We start from the raw sequence: 22767 nt of genomic DNA, 5'->3' as shown, positions 1-22767 counted from the left end.
CTCCATATTTAATGTCTAAAATGTGTTATTCTAACACCTGGGCTCACTTCAACTTTGTGATCACTTGTACGTTGTTTTTGGAGCATGCAATCCACCCATAAAATAGGCCTACAAATCCCAAATCTTGAAATTCCACAGCTAATGAATGGAAATCAGGGGTTAAAGGAGATATAACTATAAAGTAATAGCAACTACTTTTTATACTATAAGCATGAAGTTTTTTAGACATAGCAGAAGTTGAGTATCTGCTGAACAGATGAATTTTTACATTCAAATATGATACATAATTCGAAGTAAAATTCTGAAGATTGTAGACAGATTCAGCTTAGCTTCTTCTATAGTCTCAAGAAAAGACTTAGGACCAAAGTTTCAAAATTATAGGGAACTGGATTTCAAATATTTTAAGAGAATGAGCTACCCAAAAATGAAATGAGAAAGGCTGCCTTAGGAGGTAATGAGTCTCCATCACTAAAGATTTTCAAGAATCCATACCATTTTCCAAAGATATTACAAAGATATCTCACAAATGTGTGAGATATTTCTGTAATGTAACTATTATTCAGAATAATTCCTTCTGAAAGAACCATGTCTGAAATCTTTTCTCCCACCATGCTTAACACAGTATCTTACACAGGGCTCAGTGGATATTTGCTAATCAAATTAGTTTCTTGCTTTCAGAACCTATGGTAACTCATTTGAATATTTTCCATGTGCCCCATATTCACCCTTTAAGGGTGAATTTAATTTTTGGAAAGAGTAAAAAGACATTAGAAGTCAAATTTGATTAAGAAGGCAGATAAACTAGGCAATAAATTTTGGCTTATAAAAGATTTTTTAAAAGGTAGTGAGATAATATCTGTAGTCATTTAACACTGAATCTGGCACAGGGTAAATGCCCACTCAGTTGTAAGTGTTGTTACTGTTATATACTGAATCTGAGGGCAGATTCTCAAAAAGGAATTAAATAAGTGTAACCTTGTAAGAATAAAAGTGTAATGATTCCTTTTAAAAGAAACAAACTCACTTAGATACGTGGAAATTCTAGGGTGGTACATTCATTAAAATCAAGCTCAGCACTTAGTTATATTATCAACATCACATCTCATTTTTCCAGAACTTTGACTACAGGGATAACTACTTATGTAAAATTTGGCTAAGCATTTTTGCTATAAAGCATTGAATGCAAAATCCTCAAGATTACAGGTTTATCCTATACAAATATTTCTCTCTTAAATACAGATTAAAATCTTTATCCCACAGAGGTGTTCTTTAGGAGCCCTTCAGTGCTGATATTAGCAACCTGACTTTTGCTCCAAAAGAGAGAATATAAAAAAAAAAAATAAATAAATAAATAAAAAAAAAAAAAAGAGAGAATATAGAAAAAAAAAAAAAAGAAATTGGGACCTTGTCCAGGAAACTCAGATTACAATGTGTATGCTATAATTAGAGTGCTTTAAAAATGTGAAAATGAAGCAAAACCCTTACAGAATGCTATTCCTGGAAAAGTGAATTACTATACATTTGTGAATAAGAGAAGAAAAAAAAAAAAAACACCTGGGATCTCTCAGCTAGTTTGACATTTTCCAGCAGGGCGGCTGGATGTCTCCACTGTTGAGGTTTCACTTTCTTCTGCATAGGCTTCTTCGTAATTTTAGTCTCTGAAACATACTCTACACCGGAATCTGCCTCTCCTGTGTTACTTTTCCAGTCTCTATGGTTGACCGAAAGCTCAAAGGATGAAAGAGACTCTTGCATCAGGTCATCACCGGAAGGCCTGATTCTCTGAATTTTTGTATTTCCCTTAAATAACAAAGAACATGCTTTTAATTTTTGGCAGCTGGCTTATTTATAATTAATTACCATTTCCCTTATAATCTTATGACATTAGATGATATTAATTTCTAATAAAAATTATAAAAATCAGAAGCTTAGAATTTTGGCAAATGTATGTTGCAAATACGTTGGCAAATGTATACAGCTGTAATGGCTCATTCAGAATTTGATTTAGCAGAGCTCAGCTGAGTCAAGAAACGTTCTGATTTTGAGGATGCAAAAGACCCCAAATTGAGAATACACTTCCTGACTTCCTCCCCAACAAAGACTTTCTTGCTTTTGGATCCCTGGTGCATACAGGTCAGTAATCTATTCATCTGAAGTTTGGCTGGGGTTATCAATCCCACCATTTGCCTGTTAAGAAATGTGAAGAAACAAAATTATAAAGAGTTTTCCATAATTTTTTGTGTGTGATTGGTATAACTCTAAAGGTTTGAAAAATTTAAAATTTTAGATAATAACAGACATTTGAGGAATATAATATGACATTTAGCAGAAACAAGAAACAATGTAGAAATTACATACACAACATATTTCTAGGCAAATATATATCCAAGGACAAACACACACTCACTCTGATTTTAAATGTATAATTTTATATAATACACAAATATATATTTTTCTATGAAATATATCTTGAAATATATTGGAAAGAATATACTGAAAAGATACAATTATAAATACATTAAAATATTTAAAATGGTCAATGTCTCCAGGCAGTAAAACAATGGGTGATTTAAATTTTCTTATTTATATTTTATTTTCTGAGTTTTTCCTAATAAACATGTATTACTCTAATAAGAAAAAAATGATGACAGTGAAAAAATATGTAACAGTGCTTCACTTTCTGAACCTATTAAACCATGATGACATTTAGCCCTTGATAAGTCTTATCCTTCATTTGGGAAATGTTACAAATGGCTCAATCCCACTTTAATTACTCACCTTAGATGCTGAAGTTTGGCAGGTGGTAGTGAACTCAGTGATCCTAATTGTTGGTATAAACTGAGGCTATTATGGAAAAAATCATTAGACAAATGTAAGTAAAAATAACTTTCAACTGACATATTAAAATAATTCAATATTCTTCATTTCTTAAAGAAGTGCCAAGATCACATACTCTCACCAATCATTATTAAGGAGTCCCTTTCAGTTTAGACATAGAGCAATGATGTCTGACTGGTAGTGACTGGACAGTACAAGACAATCCAATGAAGTGTTATAAATCAAATGTCTTAAAAGCAATACAAGGGGCCACTGTATTAAACACTGTCTCCACAGCCCTCATCTCCCCTCTCTGGAGACCTTTTGTCTCCACTTGTAGGTCCCAGCATCTGGAATAAATCTTGACCTTCAGCAACAGCTCTGTATAGTTCAGAGCTCTGGGCCTGAGCTTCAAGGGACTTTTGAGGATAGACTGGCCTTAATTGTGTCCCTAATAACGGAGATGCTGCCTTACCCTCAGCAACCAACTCCTGCCTTGTACTCAGAGGCATAAGTAGAGAGAGAAAGCATTTGTTTTTCCTGAAAAAGAAGCACCTTCTAAGCTAATACTTTGATGTGATAATTGTTACACTAAAATGATGAGATGTTAATGAAATATTCAAAGAGAAGATAAAGAGTAATGTGGGCCTGCACCCCAGACCCAGGGTCACTCCCCTTGGAATGAGACCCCGGTTAGGAAATCTGCTTGCACCTCCTTTTTGGTGCACCCACTTTCTTTCGCTGTGCCACAGATGCCATCGTGGTATCTAGCACAGTGTCCACGCTCTCTAGGACAGAAAATTTACTTTGCTCTTGTTAATACCCTAACATCCAAACTGGAGTCCTGACTCCAGTTTGGGTTGGATGTTAAGGGTTGGAGCTGCTGAAAATTTTTTCAGTGTGAATGGCCTGCATAGATGTTGAAATAGGGCCTTTTCCTCTGTCCTGAGATCCAAATGGCCCTTGGTGGCATCTTATAAGTTGTAGGTACCTTTAAGGCAACCCTTCCAAACCTGAATTATTTCACCTGTGTACCTGTACCCAACCCCAATCTGTACTTCCTCGTGCAGTCCCTCTTTTGACTAGTAACATCACCAAACACCCAGACATTCAAGCTAGGCTGTCCTGGGCTAATAATCACTCTCAGTCCACAGGTTTGCATTAGCCTCAAGTCACCTCCCTGTTTAAATGACTTTATTGTCTTTTGCTTGAACTATTTTCTATAACCTCCTCATTTTCTTGCTTCCAGTTCAGAGACTTCTCCAGACCTGTGCCACAACCCCTTTCTACACAATATTATTCACTTCATTAAAATAAGGAAGACAAGAGAGAAGAAGAGGAGGAAAGAGAAGGGGAGGTGGAATTCTCAAACTTGGATCCATTTGCTTAGAATCACCTGGTAAGACTTTTAAAAAAAACTATTGATGCCAAGTCCTTACACCCTGACGTTCTAATTCAATTATGTGGGGATAGGGCCTGGCATCGGTAGTTATTAAAGCTCTCTGAGTGATTCTCATACGCAGTCAGGACTGAAACCACTAGCTTAGAAGACAGAGTCTCATTTCGGTAGCACCTGCCACATGGTGTGGCACACAGACCACATTCAATTCAAGTTTGTTAAATAAAGCCAAACAGCACCTAGCATGACATACAAGCGGCTTTCACATGGTTGCAACTAACTTTCTAAATTCTTCTTCTGAACGTTTTTCCCTCCATCTGACACCCCTTGTTGCCCTCATACACTAAATGCTCAGTCACATTTACTATTCCTCAGGTTCACTTTCATGTCCCCATGCCCTTGTATCACCCATTTCCTTTGCCTGGAATGACCTTTCTGATATTCTCCAGTTGTCGAATTTGACTTATCCTTCAAGTCTCAGTTCAAGTATTACCCACTCCGAATTCCTCCTCCTATTCCCCAAAGGAAAATTAATTGCTTTAACTTCTATACTCCCCTGACATTTTTCTGGATGTTTATATAGATATCTCTCACTATATATACAGATTCACATGGAAAAACATATATTTTTAAAAGTTTTTTTTTTTTTTTTTTTTTTGCGGTACAGGGGCCTCTCACTGTTGTGGCCTCTCCCATTGCGGAGCACAGGCTCTGGACGCGCAGGCTCAGCGGCCATGGCTTACGCCCCAGCCGCTCCGCAGCATGTGGGATCCTCCCGGACTGGGGCACGAACCCGTGTCCCCTGCATCGGCAGGCGGACTCTCAACCACTGCGCCACCAGGGAAGCCCCTAAAAGTGTATTTTTAAGTCTCCTTATTACTCCATTCTCTATTTGTCCAGTTCATATTCCACTAACAAGTAACCACTGCTACTTATTTCTTGTTTATTTTTCCAGAGATTTGCTTATACGTCATCTATAATACAAGCGTATATACATAAGGTTTCCCTGCTTTTCCGAGGTGGGGAAAAATGGTAGTACATTATACACACAGTCTGCATCTTTCTTTTTTACTTAAGGATATATCCTACAGATCTTTCTCTATTAGTACTTAAAAAGCTTCTTCATTCCCTTTTTACAGCTGCATTGTATTCCTTCCCCACCTCCAGTTAGTTTTGAGATATAACTGTCATACATCATTAAGTTTAAGGTAATGGCTTGGCTTACATATATTGTGAAATGATTACCACAATAAGTTTAGTTATCATCCATCATCTCATATAGATACAATAAAAAAAGAAAAAAGTTTTTCCTTGTAATAAGAACTCCTAGGATCTACTCTCATGATAAGTTTCATGTATATCATACAGTGTTTGCTATACTTAACTATGCCCAAAGGTTTCCTTGAGCTCCCTCCCTCTGACCCCTCCCTACACCTCTTCCTACCCCCATCCCATCCATGGGCAACCACTGATCTGCTTTCTCTCAGCATAGATCATCTGCATTGTCTAGAATTTTATCTTAAGTGGAATCATAAATCTTTTTCATCTGGTTTCTTTCACTAGGAAGAATTATTTTGAAATTAATCCATATTGCTTTGTGGATCAATAGTTCATTCCTTTTTATTGCTGAGTTCTATTCCACTGAACGGACATACCACAATTTGTCCTTTCACCTATTGATAGTCACTTGGGTGACTTCCAGTGTTTGGCTATTACAAACAAAACTACTATGAATCAAGACAGTATGGTACTGGCACAAAAACAGAAATATAGATCAATGGAACAGGATAGAAAACTCAGAGATAAACCCACACACATATGGTCACCTTATCTTTGGTAAAGGCAAGAATATACAGTGGAGAAAAGACAGCCTCTTCAATAAGTGGCACTGGGAAAACTGGACAGCTACATGTAAAAGAATGAAATTAGAACACTCCCTAACACCATACACAAAAATAAACTCAAAATGGATTAAAGACCTAAATGTAAGGCCAGACACCATCAAACTCTTAGAGGAAAACATAGGCTGTACACTCTATGACATAAATCACAGCAAGACCCCTTTTGACCCACCTCCTCGAGAAATGGAAATAAAAACAAAATAAACAAATGGGACCTAATGAAACTTCAAAGCTTTTGCACAGCAAAGAAAACCATAAACAAGACCAAAAGACAACCCTCAGAATGGGAGAAAATATTTGCAAATGAAGCAACTGACAAAGGATTAATCTCTAAAATTTAAAAGCAACTCATGCAGCTCAACATCAAAAAAACAAACAGCCCAATCCAAAACTGGGCAGAAGACCTAAATAGACATTTCTCCAAAGAAGATACACAGATTGCCAACAAACACATGAAAGAATGCTCAACATCATTAATCATTAGAGAAATGCAAATCAAAACTACAATGAGGTATTACCTCACACCGGTCAGAATGGCCATCATCAAAAAATCTAGAAACAATAAATGCTGGAGAGGGTGTGGAGAAAAGGGAACCCTCTCGCACTGTTGGTGGGAATGTAAATTGATACAGCCACTATAGAGAACAGTATGGAGGTTCCTTAAAAACTACAAATAGAACTACCATACGACCCAGCAATCCCACTACTGGGCATATACCCTGAGAAAACCATAATTCAAAAAGAGTCATGTACCAAAATGTTCATTGCAGCTCTATTTACAATAGCCAGGACATGGAAGCAACCTAAATGTCCATCAACAGATGAATGGATAAAGTAGATGTGGCACATATATACAATGGAATATTACTCAGTCGTAAAAAGAAATGAAACCGAGTTATTTGTAGTGAGGTGAATGGACCTAGAGTCTGTCATACAGAGTGAAGTAAGTCAGAAAGAGAGAAGCAAATACCATATGCTAACACATATATATATGGAATCTAAAACAAAAAAAAAATGGTTCTGATGAACCTAGGGGCAGGACAGGAATAAAGATGCAGACATAGAGAATGGACTTGAGGACACAGGGAGGGGGAAGTGTAAGCTGGGAACAAAGTGAGAGAGTAGCACTGACATATATACATTGCCAAATGTCAAATAGATAGCTGGTGGGAAGCAGCCACATAGCATAGGATGATCAGCTCGGTGCTTTGTGACCACCTAGAGGGGTGGGATAGGGAGGGTGGGAGGGAGACGCAAGATGGAGGGGATATGGGGACATATGTATATGTATAACTGATTCACTTTGTTATAAAGCAGAAACTGACACACCATTGTAAAGCAATTATACTCTAATAAGATGTTAAAAAATTATTTAAAAAATAAAAAAAACTACTATGAGCATACAAGGTATAAGTTTTTGTGTAGATGTATGCTTACATTCATGTGTTTATTTGCTGTCTGTATATCTCCCTTAGTGAAATGTCTGTTCAAATGTTCTTCCCACTCTTTTAGAACAGAAGGAATTTACTACAGTGATTGGTAACAGAAGACATGGAAGAGGCTAAGAAGACTACCAGCAGATGGAAGGTACCCTAGATGTTAGCAAAAGCAGGAAGCTCTTAGAGCCCTCAGGTTGGAGGGACAATAGGAAGAACTGATAGTACCAGTTCTATAGGGCAGAAGCCCAAGTACAGTGTGGCTCAGCTGAGTCCTCTGTTTAGAGTCTCAAAACTGCCTATTTTTTAAATGTGTTGTGTGTCTTATTATTGAGTTTTTAAAGTTCTTTATACATTCTAGATATCAGTCCAGATCAGATAGAGTTTTGTAAATGTTTTCTCCCCGTCTGTGGCTTGATTTTTTGATGTGTCCTTTGAAGAGCAAAGTTTTTAAATTTTGATGGAGTCAAATTTGTTAAATTTTCTTTTATAGCCCATGCTTTTGGTATCATATTTAAGAAATCTTTGCCAAATCCTAGGCCACTGAAATTTTTTCCCACGCATTCTTCTAGAAGGTTTATAGTTTTAGGTTTTACATTTGGCCTATGCTGCATTTCCCATAATTTTTATTTGGTTTGAGGTAAGAGTCAAGGTTCATTATTTTGAGGTATATATGACTATCCAAGTGTTTTGGTATCATTTGTTGAAAAAGATTATTTCTTTCTCCCAATGAAATGTATTGGTCCCGTTGTTGAAAAACAATTGACCACAAATGTATGAGTCTATTTCTGTACTCTTTATTATGTCCCATGGCTCTATTTGTCTCTTTTAACACCAATACCAAATTGTCTTGATTACCATAGGTTTATAATGCCTTGGAATTAGATGGTGTCAACCCCACCAACTTTGTTCTTTTTCAAAGTTATTTTAAATCCTCTGCACTCCATATGAATTTTATACATTTTACAATTTCTACAAAAAAAAAAAAAAACCACAAACAACTAGCTTGGATTTTGATTAACATTGGGTTAAATCTATAGACCTATTAGAGAGAACTGACATGTTAACAATATTGGGTCTTCAAACTCATGAACATAGGTTATCTCTCTATTTATTTGCTTTATTTAATTTTTTCATCAGTGTTTTGTAGTTTTCAGTGCAGGTCTTACTCATCTTTTGTCAAATTTTTCCTGAAGTACTTCATGTATTTTAATGCTATTGGAAATGGTATTATATTTTAAAATTTCAATTACAATTGTCTGATGCTAGTAAGTCAAAATAGTTGATTTTTATATACTGATTTTGAACCCTGCAACTTTGCTAAGCTCATTTTATCAATTCCAGTAACTTTTAAACAGATTCCATTCAATTTTCTACATAGACTATCACATCTGAAAAGAACCAGTTTTACCTCTTCCTTTGCAGTCAGAATGCCTTTTCTTTTCTGTCTTTCTTGTACTTCTAGAACCTCCTGTAAATGCTGAATTGGAGTGATGACAGCAAACCTCCTTGTCTAATTCCTGATCTCAGGGGAGAGATTGTAGTCTTTCACTAGTAAGTACAATTTTTGCTGTAAGGTTTTTGTAGATGTCCTTTATCACACTGAGGGAGTTTTCTTCTGTTCCTGATTTGCTAAGAGTTTTGTTTTTTTTTTATCAGCAACGGATGTAGTTCCTCCTTTTTTGTCATTTATATCTTACTGGATTTTGTTTCCTTTTTGTTTATGATATTTATATGTTATATATTTATATGGTGCCATATTCATATTTTACGGGATTTTCTTTTTTTTGTAGATATTTAGCTATGCTACTAGTTTGTTTCTTAAATACATCATTATAAGAGTTAGGTTTTCCAGGACTAGCTCTTTCCCAGAATTTTCTATAGGAAGGGTAGATAGAGGATAAGAGTTTAGGCAAGTTTTTTTTTCCACAAGCAAAACCTCTTTTCTTCTAATCTTTATCCAAAAATCACTGCTTCTGCAAATATGGCTTTTTGGAGTACTTTCATATGCATTCCACATCTTCTACTTCTGTGAACCAAAGCAGGTTCAGTAAGGTTCCTGTTGCCTCCCAGCTGTTGTAGATAAAGGCTATAGCTTTTCCATCTCCAGATGAACCCTTCTTCAGTAAGTGTATTTGTGTTAATTCTTTAGAGGTGCTATTGCTGTGCTCGTCTTTCCATTCCTCTTCCTTTCCTCCTGTGGAGCTCCTGCATTATCTTGACTGCTTTTGGCAGCACTGCAGTATTTTGGTATATGTTTCCTAGCTTGACTGAAATTGGAGTTGCATTTTTGTTTTCTGTTTTCTTGTTGCTCTTAGAAGACTCCCAGGAAAAAAACAGGAAGATGCTACATCTATATAGCCATATTTATAGCAGAAGCCTCCTATATCCCTTTCTACCTATATTTATCATGGTATGTATCACACTGTCTTATAGTTATGGTAATACGGGTATCTCTCTCAACAGACTGTAAACTCTCAAAGTCAGTTTTTATCTGTAGTACCTATCACAACGTTTAGCACTTTATAGGTACTCAATAAAACGTTGGTGATTAACAGATGCTCCCAGGGTCTACTGCTCATCTCTTCCACTGTTGAAACACTGCCACAAGTCTATTCTGCACTCATAATGTGACTGAACTTCTCTACTACCTGTCAGATGTTATCACATCTTTGAGATGCTTTATATTAAATGCCAGTGTCTTGTTCCTAATATAGCTAAATGGATTGAGCCTAGCCTAGTAACAATGTATGATACACTTAAATCATTTGGGTTTGTATAATTTTGGTGCTAGCTTAAAGATAATTACTTTTGGCTATAAAATTTTACTGTAATGAGTTTTGACCTGAACTACTAATCTCATCACTAGAGTTGTGAGTAATAAAAAAAATTTTTTTAATTCCATTAGTTTTCCTCTTTTTATATTCATTTCAGAGTTGTGTTTCTACAAAAGAACTTCAGACATCGTAGAAAAACACAGCAAAAATGTCTCAACTAGGGACTTCCCTGGTGGCCCAGTGGCTAAGACTCCACATTCCCAATGCAGGGGGCCCAGGTCCATTCCCTGGTCAGGGAACTAGATCCCACATGCCGCAACTAAGACCCGGTGTAGCCAAATAAATAAATAAATACAATATTCAAAAAGAAAATGTCTCAACTACATTTTGAATAGAAAAATATCAATAATGTTGGCACATCTTTGTATTTCTTTGCAAAACAGAAATCCATGTAACATAGCTAATCCAGTTCAAATTCTGTCTCAGTTACTTAATGAGTAGTTGTTTACTAGTGGTATCATCTTTATCATCACCATCACCTTTTCAGATTTCAAAGAATCATCATCACCTTAGAAACCTTTCTAATATCAGTATTTATTTTTATATGACACTCATAAACTCTCCCGGCAAGACTGTTACATTTCCTTACATGTTTGGAAAGTCCTGAAAATCACAGATTCAATAGCAAAAGCTGCATAATATGAAGTATCTCTGGCAGCAGAAAACCTGAAGGAAGCTTAACTCAGGAATAAAGAAGAGAAAGTCTGCGGTGCATAAGCATCGTGTGGGGAGCTGTGCAGAAATGCAGATTCTAAGGCTTCTGTCCCACAGATTCTTGTTCAGTCAGTCTGCTGTAGATCTCGGGAACCTGCATTTTTACAAACATGTGACATTCTTACACAGATGGCCCAATCATCATAGACTCACAGCCCTGGAAGGCAGGGGATTCTCGCTTTTAATTTTATATCCATGCTTCGTGGGACTGTAGAGAAAATATTTTTATGTTTCTGCACCGTGAAGGCTTTCTGATCAAATTTTACCAAAACTTGAGACCTAGCCTAGAAGAACAAATCTTGGAATTTAATTTATGACTAATTATTAGTGAGAGAGCATCTGAAGAAATTTACCTCCCTGGAGGTATGTGTTTACATTTTAAGGAAGGAATGAGATCTGGGGCCATGGAGACATAGCCGAAGAAGCTAGTCTTATCTTGCCCCCAAAATATTTATTTATATTCCAAAGGGTAAGAGTAAGAACCCAGAATCCTTCTCAAAGAGCAAAGAAGTGTGCTTGTCTGTCAGGGGGTAGTGTAGGGCTAGGGAGATGGCCGTCCCTCTCCTATATAAATATCCAGATTCATTTCTTTCAGAGTTCCATGCTAGTGGTACAAACTCCAGTATATGTAGGATAGCATACGATCTGCCTCATCTCATCCGTTGCCCCAGGGGTACAAATTAGGGCAAAAGGGAATCAGCACGATTATTTGCTATAATTAAATAATGACCTGCTCTGCTCCAGAAACCTCATGTTTGCATTCAGAATAAAATTAATATATATAGATATTTTAAACTTAGCCTGTAAATGAAGATGGGCAACTAATACGCATAGGCTCTAAAATTGGATGTGTCTTCATAAATATCTAGTCTAATCCCCTTTTACTGAGCTGGAGGGGGAGGGGTATACTAGGATCAAGGACTAGTGACATCAGACAGACCTGAGGTCACTCAGCTTATAAACAGCAGAGCCAGGACCTGAAGTTAGGTATTCTGACAGCAGGCCAGTGTACTATCCGCCATATTCTGCTTCCACAGCCTCCTTCTTCAAGGAGCCCCTAAGCATCCCTCCCTCTGCACAGCTTTCCAAAATGATCACTGCCCTCCAACTCTGCCTAATATAGTCAGAGCTCCTCAAAAAGTAAAAAAATCTGATTACCATTAGTTATTAATTACCCAATTTCTCCCACACTGAAGAGCTATCAATCCAAACTGAAAGCAGGAGAGCAGAGTAGTTCAAACAGCTTTGAACTGAGAATTAATCTCATTTTTAATTTTTTTTGGCCATGCTGTGTGGCATGTGGGATCTTAGTTCCCTGACCAGGAATCGAACCTGTGCCCCATGCCGTGGAAGCACGGAGTCTCAACCACTGGACCTCCAGGGAAGGCCTTCAATCTCATATTTTTGATCTAGCTCTATTCCTACCTTGTTTCTGTGACCTCAGCCAGAGAGGCAACATAGTCTAGTAATAGAATGAGGGGTCTGGAGCTTGACTGTGTCAGTTGAAATCACAGTTCTGCAGATTCCTAACCCCACACTTGGCAAGTTACTTCTCTGTGTCTCGGTTTCCTCGTGGACAAAACAGGACTCACAACAATCATAAGGATTCAATGAGTTGTTATATTTAAAGCACGTCATAGTTCCCTGATAACTCAGTGGTTAAGAATCCACCTGCCAATGCAGGGAACACAGGTTCGAGTCCTGGTCCGGGAAGATCCCACATACCGTGGAGCAACTAAGCCCATGCACCACAACTACTGAGCCTGAGCTCTAGAGCCTGCGAGCCACAGCTACTGAGCTCGTGTGCCACAACTACTGAAGCCCGCACACCTAGAGCCCATGCTCCACAACAAGAGAAGCCACCGCAATGAGAAGCCTGCGCACCGCAACGAAGAGTAGCCCCTGCTCGCCGCAACCAGAGAAAGCCCAAGCGCAGCAACAAAGACCCAATGCAGCCACAAATAAATAAATAAATAACTTTAAATAAATAAATAAAGCACCTCTAAGGGGGGCACATTGTAAGTGCTCTTATCATTTAATCCTTCCATTCACCCTTCTCATTTAAGTTTCCACATGTATGTAATATGTACATTTAGAGTAATCATTCAGGGTAGTTTTAGAATTCACCAAAATATACATAACTATGGAAATCTTAGGGAAGAAACTGGAGAGGAGAAGGGAATTGGACATACAAAAACTATACAATTATCTTTTACTACAAAAAACCTGCTGTGATCAAACGGTACAGTATATACAGAACCACGTGGCAGATAAATCATGAAGCAAATGAAGTGTGAGCTTCAGGACCCCTCCCTTACACAGGGCCCTGTGTCTCACTTCGTGTTTATAACTTTGCACCTTATTTTTTGAAGGGGATCCCCCAAAATGTATAAACCTCAGACTCCAAAAAACTAGATCTGCCCTTGTTCAGAAGTATTTCAAATAATACTTAGTTATTTTCAAATGCCAGGTATTACTACTAGTGGTCTCAGCTAGAAGACCTTCTTGAGGATTCTCAGAGTAGAGGAAGGATGATTCTAGACCACTGCAAAGCAAAAGTCATGGACAAACTTCAGTTATTTCTCTTGGATTGGATTAGAACCCCCCAGTGTGTCAAGAGACCCCATGCCCTTTGTTAGAAGGCTGGGCCCAGCCAAGCAAGATTGACTGGAGGAGTGGGAGGTTAAATCATATACTGGTAAGGGACAAGGTGGAAAATGTAACTCAAGTGAGATTAAGTTTAAATTCTGCTTAAGCCTACAGGAGTTAGGACAGAAGAATGATACAGATTCAGATCAAGAATATGATCAGGAAAAAAAAAAAGAATATGATCAGGAGACAAAGACTTAACAAGGTTAAATTGAGGGGCACAAGCTATGGAGTTTGAGTTCAAAATCAGAAAAATCATGAGGTACATTTCCTTAAACTGAATTCAAAATGTAAAGTTGGGTCCTGAGTAAGAAGTGAGATTAGGTCTAACAGATGAGAAACAGTATTCAAGCTCAGAGGGGAGGGCTCAGGAGGGCTGGTGCTCAGAGGTACAGGCTCAGACACACAGGGTTCCTTCAGAGGGAACCAGAGAGTAGCCTGCTCTGCAAGGAAGCCAAACACCTGAACCTCACTCTGAGAAGAGTCAGGAAACAGGCCCTGAGGTGCATCTGGGATACGAGGCAGCCTCTGACTGTTCCTGATTAGTACGTGCACTCATCAAAAACTGGTTGTGGATAGAGTTCAGGTGCTTATGGGCACTGATCAAATAGGTGTATTTGCAGTGAAACCCAAATTAGTATTCTCTGCAGTGAAAATCATTCAGGCAACACACCTAAACCTCTCCTTCTCTCTGCGTCTCTGCAGATGTGACTAAGAATGGCTGATTGACATGCAGAGAGGGAAGTAATGCGGCAAGACTGCCAGCCACTGTCAAAGCTACTTCTGTCCTTCTCAGAGGAAGGATGAGCTCCCTCTGGAGTTCCTACTGTCCCTCAGCAACAACGTTTGGTCACTTATGTGAAACCCAGGAGCAGACAACAATGGATGGCATTCCTTGGTCCCAACCTCCAGGACAAAACAGGGTGACTTATGAAGCCAGGAGCTGGGACTGTCATAGACTCCCCACACCACACTGTTCCCTGAAGCCAGGCTGTTCTGATGCTCCTATCACAGGTACTATCCTGGTTTGTTTAGTAAACTACAGTGCTGTTCTGTCAGGTAGTGTGACATCAGCTCCTCAAGAAACGATGAATAAGAAAATAATTTGACGGACCATTTTCTCATACCATATACAAAAATAAACTCAAAATGGGTTAAAGACTCAAATGTAAGACCTGAAACCATAAAACTCCTAGAAGAGGCTTCCCTGGTGGCACAGTGGTTGAGAGTCCACCTGTCGATGCAGGGGACACGGGTTCGTGCCCCGGTCCGGCAGGATCCCACATGCTGCAGAGTGGCTGGGCCCGTGAGCCATGGCCGCTGAGCCTGCGTGTCTGGAGCCTGTGCCCCGCAACGGGAGAGGCCACAACAGTGAGAGGCCCGCGTACCGCAAAAAGAACAAACTCCTAGAAGAAAACATATGCAGTAAACTTTTTGACATCAGGCTTAGCAATATTTTTTTGGATCTGTCTCCTCAGACAGGGCAACAAAAGGAAAAATAAACAACTGGGACTACATCATACTAAAAAGCTTTTGCACAGCATAGGAAACCATCAACAAAAGGAAAGGCAACCTACTGAATGGGAGAAGATATTTGCAAATCTGACAAGGGGTTGATATCCAAAATATATAAAGAACTTACATAACCTCAGTATCAAAAAAACCCCAAACAACCCAATTAAAAATGGGCAGGGAACCTAAATAGACATTTTCTCAAAGAAGACATAGAGATGGCTGATCAACACATGAAAAGATGCTCAACATCACTAATCATCAGGGAAATGCAAACCAAAACCACAATGAGATTAGATGACACCTCACACCTGTCAGAATGGCTATCATCAAAAAGACAAAAAATAACAAGTGTTGGTGAGGATGTGGAAAAAGGGGAACCCCTGTGCACCACTGGCAGAAATGTCTTGGTGCAGCCACTATGGAAAACAGTATGGATGTTCCCCAGAAAACTAAAAACAGAACTATCATACGATCCAGCAATTCCATTTCTGGATATTTATCCGAAGAAAACAAAAACACTAATTCAAAAAGTATATGTATCCCTATGTTCACTGCAGCACTATTTACAATAGCCAAGATATGGAAACAACTTAAATGCCCGTGGACAGATGAATGGATGAAGAAGATGTAGCATATATACATACAATGGAATACTAGTCCACCATAAAAATAGAATGAACTCTTGCCATCCGTGACAACATGGATATATCTAGAGGGTATTATGCTAAGTGAAATAAGTCAGACAGAGAAAGACAAATACCACAAGATCTCACTCATATGTGGAGCATAAAAAAAAATGGACAAAGCAAAACAGAAACAGATTCATAGACACAAACTGGTGGCTGCCAGAGGGGAAGGGGATGAGGAAATGGGCAACATAGGTGAAAGTGATTAAGAGATACAAAATTCCAGTTATAAAATAAATAAGTCAAGAGGATGTAGTGTACAGCATAAGGGATACAGTCAATAATATTGTAATAACCCTTTGTGGTAGCAGATGGTAGCTAAACATTGTGGTGATCATTTTGTCACATAAAAAATATTGAATCAGTATGTTATACACCTGAAACTACTATAACACTGTATGTCAATTATAATTCTATAAAAAAAAGAAAAGAATTTGGACAAGTAAATCAACCTAAGGAGTTGAACAGCTGCAGTTCAACGTCTACTGTGCCCAACAATGAGCCAGATGTGATGGTGAGAGGTACATGAGAAGATGAACACATGATACCTGCTCTCAAGGAACTCCTACATTAGTTCCTCATGAGCAATAACATCTCGTCTGCTATGCTGTAAACACAGGGCCAACCAGGGTGAGTATATCATGCATTATCCTTTTTGGAAAGGCAATGCATCACCATAGAAAAATGGGATCTTTGTAGCAAGAGTAATAAAGTAAAACATTTCAATCACAGGGAGTATATTAGCCTCTTGTTAGACAAGGGTCTTTAGGTGTCATAAATTTTAGATCATGGCAGTTTATGTAAGGAGGCTGAAAATTACTCAATGAATAAATATATTTTCTAAGGCATCTGTCTCCATAGTTATACAGATTTGAAATCTCAGCATCCTACACAATAATGACACATTAAAACGATTAAATTCTAAATGGGAAAATGCATCCACATTCTTCATTATAAAGTTGTGCTCAGACATGCCATTTCAATTTGAAAAACACGGCTACAAGTTCAGCAAGCCTTCTTTGCCTCACATTTACCGCTAAAACAGCCAATGTGGGAATTGCCAGACTATACGGTTTCAGTTTGTGTGTCCACATGAGCACCGCAAAAGAACAGAATGCTACTGCTGGAGTTCCTTTCCAACAGGCATGGAATTTTACAAAGGCTATTCATTTGACGCAAAAACTATGAATGTGACAAATGAAATCCAAATATAGTCTCTATACTCCCACTCAAATGCAACACTTTATTTTCACCAAGTGTAAGAACATTATGGTCTCCAAGAATATATGCAGAAGATTTTAAGTCTAACCTACATAACTTCAACCAATCCAATGAAAAATATCTATTATCTTTCTACCTATTTGTGAAGAATCCTTTTACCTATTTGTGAAGGAACAAATCAAATTGTTCCTTCAATTCTTCACTCGTTTGGTGAACACCTACTCCGTAAAATGGCCAGGCCTAGGTGTTGTTGGAAACGCAATGAATAAGAATGGTCTCTTCTTTCAAAAATCTTATAGTCGAATATAGGAGACCGATCAGGTATACAACTAACTATAATACCAGGTAGAAAGTGAAACATGCTCTTGAGAAAGACAAACATCAAGGGCAAAGGGGGCTGGAAGGAAGGAGATATTTTTACAGGTAGGGAAATGAGAAAAAACTTCACACAGCAATGACATTAGTTTGGGATCTTGAAGGACTAGGGAAGGGGCAGAGGTCATTTCAGAAAAAATGGCAGGAACGAAGGCACTCAGCAGTGTGGAAGCGGAGAAAGCAGATAAGGAACATGGGGCAGCTCAGTGGGAGAATGCTGCAGAAGGGAAGAAACTCAGGCCAAAAAAGGAGCAGTGTCAGATTAGAGAGAGCCTGAACTATGGCTCCAGATGAGAAATAAACATTAATCAGAAAAGATTAACCCAGAAAGACCTAGAGAATACATAAGCAATACAGCACATTTGCACAAACATATTGATTATATAAATATACTACCCATGAACTATACTTATGTACAAATGGGTAAATATAGAGCAGGCTTCATTCAGGGAATCAAGTTATCATCTGCCTTATAATGATTTGAAGACATTAAGTGGATTTGAAGTGATACCAAAAATCCCTGAATGAAATGGACCTAAAACTATATTCCATGTGTTTGATTATGACATAGTTGTCCTGTCGTACAATAGAAGGTAGAAGAGACTGTAAATTGTGAGTTAAAACTGAGAAAGGGGAAAAATTGAGGACTGGAAAGTCCTCAAATGCAGAGGACTTGACTCTGTAACTCTACCTTATGGTTTTAAAGTTATTGTCTAGGCTTACTGAAAAACAGAATAACAATTATCTAGATGATAGGCCAATTAGTAGCTAAACAATCACGAGAGACGATGAAAATGCTTCATTGCTTGGCCAGCAGGTGGCACTTGTCACTCAATATAGAAGGATGAGGGGAAACGTGGAGTTAGGAATTCATCTATTCAGAAAGGAGAAAAAGAATGGGCTGTTCCAGAAGCACAATTTATAAAGAGCCCTTGGCTTGCTGACACAGCTTATCAATAACATCTTGGATTTGAGTCCTCCTATTAGGTTTACGGAACTTACACATTTCCCTTAACAAATATGATTTGCATTTTATCAGTTTGTTACCTTTGTCAATGTTCTCATATCCTTTTTGTCTGTATTTATCATATGATACTGTGAGCAGATCGGTGCTGGAATTGGGCAAAAAGGAAACAAAGTCCAACTTCACCATTTAAAGATGTTTGGCTGATTCAAGTTATCGAACTCCTCTGAAATTCACTCCCCTTCTGATGCTATAATTGATATAATTAGCTGTAATGTTGTGGGGATTAAATATGATACCATCTGTGGAAATGACAGCTTTGGGCCTAGCTATTTCATTTTCTCCTAGAGGACAAGATCTAATCATTGAGGTACCTCTTCTACCAGAAGAGTTTTCTGAATCACTGTGAATTTTCTGTAACTAGGGCACCCTGTGGGTAGGACACCTAAAATTTAGACTTTTGTCACCCTACATACCAGTAGGGTGTATGAGGGGTGGAAAAGAGGCTGTAGCTGCTGATTTCTGATACTAGTACCATAATACTACCCTTCCTACCATTATTCTATCCCTTTTGGTTGTCAATGACACAAAACCCAGAACCAAAGAATCTAAGATCCAGAAAGGTCTTTGATTTACTAAGTCAACATTTCATTTTCCAGATCAGGATGCCTTCTGCCACTAAAGCTGAAATGCAAGACAGTAAGAAATAGCGTGGGCAGATATAGGTCATTTTTATATTTGCTCCCCAGATTTAATCAATGGATAAGTGAGCATTGGCAGTGGGAGGCAGGAAGAGAGAACAGGAGGTGGGCAAACCATAATTTCATAGCATGCAGCTCATTATTTCCTGATATTGAGAGACTGGGCACCATTAATAGACAGTGGAATCATGGTAATACACTAGCCATTACTTGATTTTCCAGTGGTGCCTACCCTACACCTGAATCACATCTGCCCTGAACGTGAATGGCACCAACGCCCTGTTTTTGTAGCTTTCCCACCCTTCCTATGTCAGAGTCTAACAGCACTTCTTCTAAAAAGCAGTCAGGAAGAAAGTAAATTCTCACTGAACATTGGATGGTTTTGAGTCTTTTTTCTGGCATCAGGCAGCTATCACCTAATTAGTTTTTGAATACTTTCATGATTTATTTTTGTGAAAGGGGAACTGAGGTCACCTTTCAGAGGTCCTCTATTCAGTAATTACCATATTTTATAATGAGTTACACAGTTTTTAAAAGACAAATATGTCACACAAATGCTGACTTTATTTTTAAAAATACGTAAGTTTAGCATGTAATTTAAAAGATTGGTTCTATGAAGGAACAAGCCCATGCTCATCTCCAAGTCTACATTTATAATGTTCTTCTCACATATAAAATGCCCTGTACTTTCCCTTTATTTACCCTAAATAGACTTCAAGATACAAGTTAAGTGCCACTTCCTCTATGAAGCTTTTTTGAATGAAGCTGCCCTCACTATCTCCTTGTAATAAACTTCTAATTTAGTTTCCACTATGATCAGACAAGTAGTAAACTAGTACTGTCTTACAGTAGTGGCTATCTTTTAAATAGCTGTCAGACTTGGTCCTCAAAGGGACTGTATATTATCTGAGGGCATATTTTATTTTGTGATTCAACCACTATCTGTTGAGTACATACTACATGCCAGGCAGTGTTTTTGGTAATACAGACAATGAACAAAACCAAAACCAGCCTTGCAGTCACGGGGCTTACATTCTGGTGTTAGAGTCACTCTATTCCCCACCATGCTTAGCATGGGACAGACCCAAGGGCAAGTATGTGTTCAATGACCACATCAAAATCAACTGGTTGCCCGTGGTTAGGTGACCCCTAGCCAAACTCTTCCTTGACTACCACAAAAATAGGGTCAGTGAAGGGCTCTGCATGCTGGAAGTGTGTTAAAGATGCAAGGATTGGGACTTCCCTGGTAGTCCAGTGGTTAAGAATCTACACTTCCACTGCAGGGGGCACGAGTTTGATCCCTGGTCAAGAAACTAAGATTCCACATGCCGAACGATGTGGCCAAAAAAATTAAAAAGGAAAGAAGAAAAAAGATGTGAGGATTATTTTCACAGAACGGGGTAGGGGAGGATGGTGAAGAGTCTTAAAGTCCTTTCAACTGGTAGGAGTATGTTTCTATTTAAGTCCTGCCAAAACTTCTTTGTTTATATCTAAAGCAGACTGAATCTATAAACCTGGCTCAAAATTTTTATGAAAAAATCAACTACCAAGAAAGAAAGAATAAGTAGAACAGATGGCCCAAATCTGTTACTCCATCAGCCTCTATCAAAATCTCTACCTCAATGATGAATAAAACATCCAATCCCAAACAAAGAAAAAGTAGTTAAGACTTAGTGATTGGCACTATCACTATCTAAGGGTCAGCTCTGACCTCTGTAAGAAAAGAAATATCCAGACTACAATAAAGATAAAATCAATTCAGGATGTTTTGAATGCCTTCACAAAGCTACAAGAAGTGGTAAGCAAAATAAGAAACAAAACAAATTAAGATATTTCACACTGAAAAGATTTGACTTCACCTAATTGTTTATAAAAATAACCACAGGGCTTCCCTGGTGGCTCAGTGGTTGAGAGTCCACCTGCCGAGGCAGGGGACACGGGTTCGTGCCCCGGTCCGGGAAGATCCCACATGCTGCGGGGCGGCTGGGCCTGTGAGCCATGGCCGCTGAGCCTGCGCGCCCGGAGCCTGTGCTCCCATGGCTGCTGAGCCTGTGCATCCGGAGCCTGTGCAGAGAGGCCACAACAGCGAGAGGCCCGCGTACCGCAAAAAAATAAAATAAAATAAATAAACACAGGTGGTGATATTTTTACATCTGACCTGTTCTCAAAACCACAACCAGATGCTCTAAGAATTGTAAAAAGTTGAGCCACTTTTAGGGATTGAAGAATGCTTAGGAGAATATGTTTCTAAATAACTCTCAGTTATCTTCCCAAAAGAAACCCTGAGACTCCAGACTGAAAAGGGAGGGTCAGGTTTTGTTGTCTGTGATCACAGGTGCTGGCTGACCTGCATGGCAGATCCCCAGCAACGTGGGAGGGGTAAGAAGATGAAGCTGGGGTAGAAAAGAAAGTTCATCTTCTAAGAACCCAGGAATACATGTAATAATCAGGTGGTAAGCCTGGATGTCTTAACTCCCACCCAGAAAGGCAGTTTTCTACTCAAGTAAGCATCTTATTTCCTGACATCTACACAGGAGTCAACATATTTGGACATATGCTGCGGACCTCCTCAATTCCTATTTGAGGAGCTTGACAGGCTACACAATTAAAAAATGCTGAAGTTGGGTGCTAAATTTATAAACAGAGATGTAATTAATTTATTAAGAGATTAAAACAATAATTCTGCATGCCACTTTCACTTGCAACTGTCATGGTTACCTACATTTACTGATAGTAATATTTATTGAATTTTCTTAATAATTAAATACGACTTTAAATTGCTGTATTAACAGGCTAATATTTTAAAAGAACAACTCTTTATCTCAAAAACCCAGGGAAGAAGCCCAAAGAAATAAAAAGAGCCTAATCTTTGGAGTCATACAGACCAGTGTCCCAAACTTGACCCTGGGCCCTTCGACACGCTGGTTGGCTTCTACATCCTAGAGTGGAAATATATTCCCCTGTTCCTCACACACACTGTTGTGGAGATGGACTTGGATATCACGTACAAAATGTAGTATTATTTGAAGAAGTTCTCTTCCTTTCTGGACCCTTGGAGTACTAGGGATCAACTCTAGAACAGTCCTTAGATCCAAAATTAAGAGGGGGTGACAAAAAAAGATGAAAAAAAGAGGCTACATATTTTACTCGGGTAAAACACATCAGTCAATTTGAACACACAAAATCAACAGCTCAAGACTCTGGGTAGACTTTGGAAAGAATAACTAACGGCTCACCTGTTGATGAGGTTCTTCCAGTCGATTTTGATACCTCTGGACTGACTCTCGAAGTTGCTTGTCTTTCTCATTTTTTGATGGTGATACTGTGCTTGTAGTGCCCAGGGGGATGGAAGGTAGTCGTTGGGTCTGATGACAACTTTTCACAATCAACAAGTACAAGAGATAACATCAGGAGGAAATATAAAACTATTTACTGTCCGTAAAAGATTATTTACTTCTACCAGGAGTAACTTCTCTGGCTTATATCCAAAACTCAAATGCAGCCTTGCTCAAATAGAGCATTATATTGAGAATTTAGGTAATACATGACCTT

At 38.5% G+C, this 22767-nt stretch overlaps 1 protein-coding gene across 1 annotated transcript in view; it reads right to left on the bottom strand.

Annotated features, from left to right (window-relative positions):
* MORC1 (MORC family CW-type zinc finger 1) overlaps positions 1–22767 on the bottom strand; it is a 193225-nt gene that overhangs the window by 73168 nt on the left and 97290 nt on the right. The window contains 4 exon segments of the mRNA XM_032629419.1: positions 1259–1310; positions 1553–1800; positions 2779–2844; positions 22452–22590. Coding sequence (XP_032485310.1) covers positions 1259–1310; positions 1553–1800; positions 2779–2844; positions 22452–22590 — 505 coding nt within the window.

This window comes from Phocoena sinus, chromosome 4 (genome assembly GCF_008692025.1).
Source record: "Phocoena sinus isolate mPhoSin1 chromosome 4, mPhoSin1.pri, whole genome shotgun sequence".
Taxonomy (NCBI): domain Eukaryota; kingdom Metazoa; phylum Chordata; class Mammalia; order Artiodactyla; family Phocoenidae; genus Phocoena; species Phocoena sinus.
Note: the sequence above shows the minus strand (reverse complement) of the source record. Positions and strands in the feature narration are given on the sequence as shown.